At 47.9% G+C, this 11,325-nt stretch overlaps 1 protein-coding gene across 1 annotated transcript; it reads left to right on the top strand.

The window, feature by feature from the left end:
• The first annotated feature begins 966 nt into the window (after positions 1-966).
• LOC116884479 (ribosome production factor 1-like) lies at positions 967-2,205 on the top strand. Its single transcript, XM_032885595.1, has one exon. The coding sequence runs from the start codon at positions 976-978 to the stop codon at positions 2,023-2,025; it is 1,050 nt and encodes a 349-aa protein (XP_032741486.1). The 5' UTR covers positions 967-975; the 3' UTR covers positions 2,026-2,205.
• The last annotated feature ends 9,120 nt before the right edge of the window (positions 2,206-11,325 follow it).

Raw genomic sequence — 11,325 nt, 5'->3', positions numbered from 1 at the left:
ATAGAAACCTACAAATAGTTCTCTGAGTGAAAGAACAGTGTTGCCAGCTTTGCTCCATTGAGGTGACACCAAACTAACAACGTGAGCTCGTTTATCTCATATGAAAACGACCAAATTAGGCATGAGAAACTGCGGAAAGATTTTCAGTCATCTTTTCTTTCTTTCTTCTTTCTTTCCTTCCTTCCTTTCTTCCTTCCTTCCTTTCTTTCTTTCTTTCTTTCTTCCTTTCTTTTTTTCTCTCTGTTCAGCTTGGATTTACTTTTCTGTGTTCTTAGAAACAGAATTCTCATAAAAGATCGTTGTAGGAATTATTTAATCTCAATCTGGAGTTTCTATCCTTGATCACTCAATTTCCAGATAAAGGATGCACAACTTTTTATTATGTACAATAACCCTTAAGCAGCACAAGAGCAGGCAGTTTTACCCTCTATGCTATTAGATCCACTTTTCTACCATTGACTCTCAGTTATTACTTACCATGTTTCACCTGGGCTTCTCTTAACTCCAATTGACCAGCCTTCAGAGTCGTGTTTTCTTGACTCCTCGCCCATGGTGACTTTCTCCTCCTCCTCCCCTTCTCCTCCTCCTCCTCCTCCTCCTCCTCCTCCCTTCCTCCTCCTCCTCCTCTTCCTCCCCTCCTCCTCCTCCTCCCCCCTCCTCCTCCTCCTCCTTCTCCTCCTTCTCTTCTTCCTCCTCCTCCTCCTCTTCCTCCCCCTCCTCCTCCCCCCTCCTCCTCCCCCTCCTCTTCCTCCCCCCCCCCCTCTTCCTCCCTCTCCCCTCCTCCTCTTCCCCCTCCTCCTCCCTCCTCCTCTTCCCCCCCCCTCCTCCTCCTCCTCCTCCCCCCTCACCTTTTTCTCTCCCCTGTGGTTCTCCTCTGACCCTCATGCTGGGGAACCCTATACAACACCCATAACTCTTCTGCCCAGCTATCTTTATTTACCAATCAAAAATAATTTGTGGACAGCTGCAAACAACATGGCGAAGGCCGGCGAGAAAAGTGGCGGTGGTGGCAAGCGAGGCTTGAAGAGGAAAGCGCCCGCTGAAGAGCCTCAAGAAACTGCGGTCGCGAGCGATGGGACGGCGGAGAGCGGGGTACAGTCCGCGAAAGGGGCTGCCTTCCCCCCGGGCTTCAGTATCTCGGAGATTAAGAACAAACAGCGGCGACACTTGATGTTCACGCGGTGGAAACAGCAGCAGCGGAAGGAAAAGTTGGCAGCTAAGAAAAAACTTAAAAAGGAGAGAGAGGCTCTTGGTGATAAGGCTCCACCAAAGCCTGTACCCAAGACCATTGACAACCAACGCGTGTACGATGAAACCACAGTAGACCCCAATGATGAAGAGGTAGCTTATGATGAGGCTACAGATGAATTTGCTTCTTACTTCAACAGACAGACGTCTCCTAAGATTCTTATCACAACCTCAGACAGACCTCATGGGAGAACAGTACGACTCTGTGAGCAGCTCTCAACAGTTATACCAGATTCACATGTTTATTACAGAAGAGGACTGGCTCTGAAAAAAATTATCCCACAGTGCATTGCAAGAGATTTCACAGACCTGATCGTTATTAATGAAGATCGTAAAACACCAAATGGACTTATTTTGAGTCATTTGCCAAATGGTCCAACTGCTCATTTTAAAATGAGTAGTGTTCGTCTTCGTAAAGAAATTAAGCGACGAGGCAAAGACCCCACAGAACATGTACCTGAGATAATTCTAAATAACTTTACCACACGGCTAGGTCATTCTATCGGACGTATGTTTGCTTCTCTCTTTCCTCATAATCCTCAATTTATTGGAAGACAAGTTGCCACGTTCCACAATCAGCGGGATTACATCTTCTTCAGATTTCACAGATACATATTCAAGAGTGAAAAGAAGGTGGGAATTCAGGAACTTGGACCACGTTTTACCTTAAAATTACGATCTCTGCAGAAGGGAACCTTTGATTCCAAGTATGGAGAGTATGAATGGGTCCATAAGCCACGGGAAATGGATACAAGTAGAAGAAAATTCCATTTATAAAGAACAATTTTGCTGGGCAGGCCTGTCTTAAAAAACTTGGTAATTGAACAAAATGTACTTTTCAAAATGGGATTTGATTTTATAAATCCTGTGTTTGAACAAATGACCAAGTGCTGTGAATTTCCACTGCATATAGTAAATATAAATAAATCTAATTTTATTTTGGTCTGAAAAAAAAAATAATTTGTGGGCAAGGTAGTGTCACTTGGGTCTATGTGCAGACTCTCTCATCTCTGAAGTGGATGCCCACACTTAGCATTACAATACACAGTGAAAGACCAAACCTCAACAAAAGACGTGATCTCTAAAAATCAATTTGTTCAAGACTTGAGTTTATCACTAGTCTTCTGATCATTATTGCAGATTAAATTGGATGTCCGGGTAAGATGGGAAGGAGTCAGTACAGTTGGTAGGATGTAGTACTGAAATCCAAGTCACCATGTTGGTCATTCTTATTGCTGTGAAAACAAACAAACATCAAAACAAAGAGCAATTTAGGGAAGGGAAGGTTTGTTTGAGCTTATTGTTTGATACATAGTAGTCCATCACCACAGGGATGGCATAGTGGTGGGAAAGCTGATCACATTGCATCTGCACTTAGGAAACAGAGAGAGAAAAATGTTAAGTTTATTAACTGAGGGAGTGAGGATCTTCCCTCAGTTAAGTCTCTCTGATTACACACTCTCAGGCACACCTAGAAATGTGTCCACTAAGTCATCCAAATCCTGCCAAGCTGACCATGAAAATTACACGTTGAAATTTTTAAACTTTATTATAAATTTGCAAGGAACTTCTTAAAATGCAAATTGTAAGGCAGGACCTGAATTCTATATTTTCTACCGAACTCCAGGGTTACACTCAAGTCATTGCTTCATGGACCATGTTTTCTAATCTAATATTCAGTGCTTTATTTTAATATAAAATTTATATTACCTATTTGAGAATTTTATACATTCATACAATTATCCTGATCAAATTCACACACCCCCAACCTCCTCCTAACTTCTCACAGACCAACTCCCCACAACTTCACTCATGGACCACATTTTGAGTTGTATCTCTGTTCTTGTGCCTGTTGGCTGTTGTTTCTAGAGCTGAATGTTTGAAGACTATAACAGGAAACGAGATTGGGTTCATCTCTCAAATATGAAGTCCTTGAGGGTGGAATGTCATCATCCTATTTGTTCTTATATTTCTGATTCCCAAGACACTGGTGATCTTGCTATTAATGTTATTCGTTGTTGGTAAGTGGATAAATGAATGTAATATGGGACCAGTTTTGGAGCAGGATGATTTAAGAGTTTTTTAGGCATTAGGCCCTATTCCTTTGGGGAACGTAAAGAATCTGGCCCATTCTCAAGGCAATAGTTTAAATTTATAAAAGGAAATGTATAGAGATTACAAAAGAAGCCTATTATGAAGAATTATAGTTATCAAGGTATATAAAAGTCTACAAAATTACATAAAAAGTATATAAAAATGATTTACTAATGTATGTGTTTTGAAAAAACAAAACCTAGCTGAGGCCCTAATAATTACTATCACTTGGAGAAGTAATAAATATAAACAGTGTATCAGATATCCGTAGCTATAATTTGATAAGAAAATATCTGTGATCTCTTTGGTGGTAAAGAGACAAGCATGGCTCTCAAGAACCTCTAGTGATTCCCTCTGGACTTGGACTTGGGATCAAGTGAGGTAACATAGCTGATTGCATACTCAAGTTCCCAGGCATCCTGACCCCTGGGGTTTGTGGGACTCAGGTCAAGAACCTGCTTTAAACAGTTTATAGGCTTGTTTTCCTCCTCCCTCTCCTCCTCTTCCTCCTCTTCCTCCTCCTCCTCCTTCTCCTACCATTCCCACTGCTGCTGCTGCTGCTGCTATTACTAGTAGCATTGTAATATCAGCTGGGAATTTTTGAACAAAAAAAAAAAAAAAAAAAAAAAAAAAAAAAAGGATGAGGGCTAGTGGTTGGCTCATTGGCTAAAGTGCTTGCTATGAAGACATGAGGAATTATTTTGCTCCCCAGCACCCACCCAGTAGAGACAGGAAGACCTCTGCTGCTTGCCCAGTGTAACTGAACTGGCAAGCTCCAGATTCAACAAAAGATTAAGCACATGCCAGATGATGACTTCTAACCTCTGTACATGGCTCCATAGCCAGGTGTATATAGCTGTACAGGAACACATACACACAGTGATAGGAAAAGAAAAAGGGAAAGAAAAGAATGCAGTTGTGCTTTTATTTTATTCAGACGCCTAACAAGTGTTTGAGGCCATACATATTATTTCATTTCTTAAACACAGAACTTCAACCTGAATAAAAAATCTGCAGTCAATTTTGTAGCAATTATTTTCTTCCCTTTTATTCACATCTAGAATAACAAAAATATAACGGATGCCTTTCCTCACTGGAGAAGCAATCCACAAATGCAGCTTCGGAAACAGTGTTCCCATGAAACAGATCCATAAACCCGGCAAGCACAGGGAGACCAGTCAGGAACCTTTGAATAAATCTTCATCTGCTATTCGGAGCATGTCACATGGCCTCCAGATGAATTATGTACTGCCTCATTGACAGGAAATATAACACACTACACATTGGAGAGATGGAATGGGGCTTGTGGGATTGGGTTATGGAACAATTTCACAGGTGTTAACAGTGGAGGTGGGCAGAAGAGTTTCAGTTGCAGGAAGGTAACTCAAGGCCGGGGGGGACTCCTGAAAACACCTGTTGCTGAGTTCCGATTTTCACCTGGGCTTCCACGGTCATAATTCGGCGTGTCATGTCATGGGCGGTTCCCGTCAGGAGTCAGGAAGTGTGAGGAGAGAAGAAAGGGAAGGTGCACAGGGTCAAGTCTGGCTTGCCAGCAGCCCAGCCAGCCCCTAGGGGAGTCTGGAGCTCAAAGCCTCATGGCAGAGAGAGTATGAGAGTCAATGACAGGAAAACAATGTAAAAGCTCTTATGACTTAAAGGCGACTTGTAGGTGAATACTGAACAGGTTGCTCTCAGGCCAGTGGGAGGGCAATTGCTTTCAGGCCTGTAACCTAAAGTCAATCCCCAGAACTCACTGGATGGAAGGACACTCCTTCCAGCTGACCTCAATATGTACAATATGAGCAAGTGTGCATTCGAGTGTGTCACACACACACACACACACACACACACACACGACACCCTTTTTTTTTAAGTTACTCACTGAAGGACTGGGTAGAGGAAGAAGCCTGATTTGTAACATCTGACAATGTTCAAAGTGTCCATGGTCAGTTTTGACCAAGGTAAAACCTCCGGAAAAGGATTTACTAAACATTGGCCTGGGCTCCCCTCTGAGCTCCAGCACAAGGTCGCCTTACAGCCGAGCCCGGTTGTTCCTTGGGCCCTAACACTGAACTGTGTCTTCCTCCCTCCCCCCCCCCCTCCCCCTCCCCTGTCTACCCTCTCTATCTCAGAGCAGTTGGTGACTTCTCTCCACAGCCTTGCTGGGCTCCTAAAGTTGGTTCTAAGCTAGAACGAGGAGAGGAGTGGGTGGGCTATTTTGAGTTGAGGTGTGATCAGAGACTTGTGTTTGCTGTGGGGGTTGTGGGGAAAGGTGGGCAGGGATTTGGCAGGAAGAAAAAGCAAGATTACGCCTGAGATGCAGCAGCTAGGGAAGTGCGGCTGGTGTCTCTGAGTAGTCACTACCTGTCTGTCTGTCTCCATCTGTCAAAAAGCAGCTGGAGCACACCAGGAAGGGAGAGTGGAAAGAAGTTGGGAGGCAAGAAGAAGAAGAAACACCACCCTCTGACTTCCTCACGCGACTAAACAAAGCACGGGGCAGGACTGGGCAGTGTTTCTGCCTTTCCACGTGTCTTCTTTTGTTAATTATCAGTGGGCTTTGGAGAGCTGTTTTGAAAGTTCAGGTTACGCAGAAACTGATCACATTAGGAATTATATACGCAGTTCTCACCAATTTTAATGATGCAATTTTGGGGATCATCCAATTGCTAAGATGAAATAAAGATTTAAAAATTTGTTACTTAAAAAGTATATTATGCGTCTCTTTGCTTCACGTTTAAACCAGAAAGAAAAGTCCCCCACTGGTAGGAATGTTTAGAAAATCAAACGTGTTCAGGACCGGGAAGATAGCTCAGTGGATAAAATACTTGACATACGAGTGTGAAGACAGAGTTTTCAGACCCAGAACCCATGCAAAACCATGCGTGTATGGCGACTGCTTGTAATCCAGCACTCTGGGACTCAGGATTCACCAACAGTCCCCACCTCAAGGAAAGTCAGGAGGGATGGGTGAAGACAGCAGACATCAACCTCTGGCATCCACACATGTATATACATATGTGCAAACAGGTGAACACGTACCACACACATGCTTGTGCAGCGCAGGTGAGTGGAAGACACCCGCAGTCCCTCCACAGCAGGAACCACTAGGTTGTGCGAGGATGAGGTAGAGAGGTGGGAAAGAGGGGAAGTCAATAGTTCAAGCACTATAAAGAGAGGCAGGGCCGGAGACATGAGGGTAGAGAGGAATAGCCTGATGAGAGCAGCCTGCCCTGCAACCTAAGACCATGGTAAAATCCCTGCCCCTATAGCTGAGGCCATGTCTGGGTCCTTAGCCATGCAGCAGCATGGGTCTCTGTCCATGTCTGTGGCTCCTATTACTGACAAAGGCCTTGCAGACGTCCCTGGTATGGGCTGCCACTTAAGATCATGTTGATGCCCAAGGGCCATGCAGAGCTGGCCCCACCCCTCACTGGCAGCAGCACTTGGGAGATCTAGCACTGTGGAGCTGGCCCTGGTATCTTAGGCTCCAGTGAACTGGCCCAGAGGGTGTGAGATTGGGGGAGCTGCCCCTGCCCCTTGCTGGCTTCAACATTGGGTGAGGTAGCCAGGGTAATGCTGGAGAGCTCGCCCTGGTGGTGTGAGTTCTGGACAGCTACCCAGGTCCAGTTCAAGAGCTTTGAATTGGCCCAGCCCAACATCTACCTCATCTGTGAACTTCTGGAGCATAGGAACGGGCCAGTCTTGCAGATGCAAGGCTTCGGGATCTCCATGACACGGCAATAGCAGGATATCCATGAGGAGTCCCACTGAAGAGCCACCACTGATAGTGTAGCAGAGGCCAGAGGCTTTGAGTCAGACCAGTGACTCATTGCAATGAACATTTCCAAGATGTGTGGACAGAAGAGCTAGACTGTGGGACACACTGTGACATACTCCAGCCTCCATCATGAGCTATGTTGATTTGTTTTTGTTGTTGTCTATTTTATTTTCTCAGGGTGAGGGAGGTTGCAGGGGGAGAAGGTAAATAGGAAGGGATGGGAAATGAGTGGAATTGAGGTGCATGATATGAAATTCACAAAGAATCAATAAAACGTTTAAAAAGAGAGAGAGAGAAAGCTTTGTTCAATCAACAGATGACAATTGCAAGCCCTTCTGAGTTCTAGTCTCCCAGCTGCCCACCCTGCCCCACATGTTCCTGCCTGACTTGGAGACTCCTCCTGTGTTAAGAAAGGAGCACTGAGCAGCTGGGAAGCCTTTCTGCAGATCACTGCACTCTCCTCTCTCCTCCCCCCCACTCTCCCTCCCCTACTCCTCCCCTCCCCCCCACCTCCCCCCTCACCTCCCTCACCCCTCCCCCTCCCCCTCCCCCCTCCCTCCCCCCCCCCCTTCCCCCCCTCCCTCCCCCTCCCTCCCCCCCCCCCCTCCCCCCCCTCCCCCCCCCCCCCCCCCCCCCCCCCTCCCCCCTCCCCCCCCCCCCCCCCCCCCCCCTCCCCCCCCCCCCCCCCCCCCCCCCCCCCCCCCCCCCCCCCCCCCCCCCCCCCCCCCCCCCCCCCCCCCCCCCCCCCCCCCCCCCCCCCCCCCCCCCCCCCCCCCCCCCCCCCCCCCCCCCCCCCCCCCCTCCCCTCACCCTCCCTCCCTCCCTCTCCCCTCTCTCCCTCTCCCCCTCACCCCCTCCCTCCCCTCCCCCCCCTCCCCTCCCCTCCCCTCCCTCCCCTCCCTCCCCTCCCCTCCCTCCCCTCCCCTCCCCCCCTCCCACCTCCCCTCCCTCCCCTCCCCCCTCCCCTCCTCCCCCCCCACCTCCCTCCCCTCCCCTCCCTCCCTCCTCTCCCCCCTCCCCTCCCCTCCTCCCCCCCTCCCTCCCCTCCTCCCCTCCTCCCCCCTCCCCTCTCTCCCTCCTCCCCCCTCCCCCCTCTCCCTCCTCCCTCCCCTCCTCCCCTCCCTCCCCCCACCTCCCCACCCCCTCACTCCCACCCCTCACCTCCCTCACCTCCCCCCTCCCACCCCCTCACCTCCCCTCCCTCCTCCCTCCCCTCCCTCACCTCCCTCACCCCCCCCACCTCCCTCACCTCCCTCACCTCCCTCACCTCCCTCACCTCCCTCACTCCCTCACCCTGGCCCTCCCTCGGGAGGTGACTGCCATTCCATTGCAGAGGTGAGTTCCCGGGCCCCGAATTGTGTTTAGCACCACGGGCTGCTCAGCATCTTCCTCGAGGTTTCGTTTCATCTTTTGTGGCTTGCCTCTGCCTTCTCTGTTACTAGAGAGAGAAGATGGGGAAAGGAGTAAAAGCTGAGGACTTTTTAAAAACAAGTTGCAGCTCTGTGTTTTACACAGACAAAATATGTAGGCGCTTAATAATGATCAATAGAATTCCAGGGGCCACCTCCTACCACTCGGTACCTGTGCCTCATCTCATTTATCCACTCTCCCAGATGATCCGAAGTCGGCCTGGAGGTAGAGGCCAAGCAGAAGATTAAATGAAGCCCTTGCTGAGGTGTCTCTAGGCATGACACTGCCCCTCCCCCACCTTGGTGCTCTGAGTTTACGTAAGACTGGCCGGCTTCTGCTCCATCTTTTAGGGAACATCACCTCTGTCTGCACAGGCACTTGCACCCCTCTGTTCCTTTAGTTCTACATCACTGTCCTGGTTTGTTCTGTGCATATAGCAAGTACGTCAAGTGTTCTCAGGAACAGATGAATCATAATGGATTCTATAGTGGAAGGAAATAAAGTGAACTACCTCTTGAGAGCTGAAATTACAGACGTGTAACACGAGAACACACACAGGTCCACTGTGCTGGAAACAGAACACAGCTCTTTGCAAATGCTAGACTAGCACTCCGCCACCGAATCACGCCTGAAACTCTGCAGCATGCCTCTGACAGCTCAAGGTTTGCCTTGGTGATTTTCTGTTGCTGTGATAAACACCATAAACAAAGCGACGTGAGAGGAGAGGTTTTATTTGGTTTGCGGATTACAGTCGTCATGAGGAGAATCCCGGGAAGGAACCTAGAGGCAAGAACTGAAGCAGAGAGCACACGGAAGCGCTGCTCACTGGCTGGCTTTCAGACTGACAGCCCTACATCTCCTAGGACCACATTTCCACGGGCGGCACCATGCACAGTGGACTGGGCCACTCCCGTATCAATCAATTGATCGATCAGTCGATCAATAATGAAGAAAATGCCCCTGGACTTGTTCACAGGCCAGTCACAATACCAGTGAAGGTGTTTTCTCAACTGACATTCCCTCTCCTCAGAAAACGCTAGCTTTGTGTCACGTGACGGAACAGTAACCAGCTCACTATGCTCAGTGCTTTGCAGAGTTACAGGGCCCCAGCAGAGTTGTAGCCACAGCTAAGAGGGGTGAAGAAAATCTTGGTCTAAGAGTTTCTTGAGCGGCTACTTCATTTTGCTTCTGAAGGCAAAATCCATCCTGGCTACTCTAGAATTGTATTTTGCCTCTATCCCCTGGAAAACAAAATTCAGACCCACAGAAAGATTACACTGTTATGAGGTTATCAATGGTGTTTAAATTGCCACTGTTTTTTTTTTTTTTTTTTTTTTTTTTGGTTTTTACTTCCTGTTAAGTCTGTCTATCTTTAAAAGCACATGCAGTCTCTCTATCAGCAGGCGGGCAGAACAGCACGATGCGTCAGGAAATCCCTATGCCCTAGATTCTTCAGTCTCTCAAGGAACACTTTTGAGAAGGGTGACTCCATTTCTCCCTACATCTGGGTGGGAACACACACACACACACACACACACACACACACACACACACACACACACACACACTATACCACTTTTCTTGTATCATAGGTACCCTATGTGAATTTTTAAAATCTTCATTGTTTTTTGCTTTATTTTTTGGTACTGGGGCCTGAACCAGGACTGCATGTGTGTCAGGAACATGCTCCACGGCAGCCGAGACCCCCTTTCCATAGCTCCTAGTGCTGTGTTGATGGAGACCACAAGAAGCCTGCCCTGGCTTGAACATTATCCGAGGAGTCCATACATGGAAACATCTCATGATAACGCAGAGATATGTCTAATCTTGAGGATCAATTTTAAAAATCAAATACATTTTTAAATGGGAAGAGACCAATAAAGAGCTTGGGGGGCAGGGAAAGAGGGAAGAAGAGAGGGAAAGGGATTGAGGGTAAAAGGTCAGATTATAGAAGAGGTGAAAAGGAAGGGGAGAGGAACCATCGGCATCCCAGTCCTAGCTAGAGAGAAGTCTGCACGTTCCTGGAGAGCAGAGCAGAGAGATACTACCTCGCCTGGCCCGCCTCCAACCCCACTCCACCCTTTCAGAGTGCCTGCCTGCCCCCTTCAATCTAATTTATTATCTTAAGGAATTTGCTATTTCCCCCCAAGGGGAGGGGGGACTTACTCTTCAAGCTGTTACTCTGTTTACTCCAGTTAATTATTTAAGAGGATTCTTCCAGCCCCTACCACTCCACCTTTACAGTCTAGGGAGAAACAAAGATAACTCAGAAGGCTGAGGATCTTCATGCAAATTGAGGTGGTTTTTAAAGCCACAAAGGACACACTCTGCCCTAGCCTGGGGAGGATTGGGCACTGGGGCACAAGGGGGCTTGGTAACTTGCAGTCGGGGAATTTGGGTCACCGACATGGAGCCGTTTGTCGAGCATGTAAGGAAATATTAAATCTAGCATTAATTTATTGCTTCTGCAGATTATTTCTAATACAGGCTTGCTGGCTTGTACATGTATAATAGATAAACACAGGCATGAAAGTTTAATGCCATTGGCGGAGTATACTCACCCGCTGCACCGCCTGTTGACACGCTTTTGCTCTTCCTAACGCGGTCTCCTGAAGGAGTCAACAATGGTGTCAAGGTGACAGAATTAAGCATGACACCAGAGGAATGGTCAGAAAAGAAACTTTCCTAAACTTCCGTGTCTGTGAGATGCTTGGGTGGACATTTAGGAAGACGTGCTGTGATGGAGGATGCAGCTTTATCCTGAAAACTGGGTCCAGAGTGACCACCGGGAGCAC

This window comes from Rattus rattus, chromosome 15 (assembly GCF_011064425.1).
Source record: "Rattus rattus isolate New Zealand chromosome 15, Rrattus_CSIRO_v1, whole genome shotgun sequence".
NCBI classification, from domain to species: Eukaryota; Metazoa; Chordata; class Mammalia; order Rodentia; family Muridae; genus Rattus; species Rattus rattus.
This window is presented reverse-complemented; position numbering and strand designations above follow the sequence as displayed.

Excerpts from the sequence above, each read along its gene's own strand:
- LOC116884479 (XM_032885595.1), top strand. The coding sequence starts at position 976 with ATGGCGAAGGCCGGCGAGAAAAGTGGCGGTGGTGGCAAGCGAGGCTTG.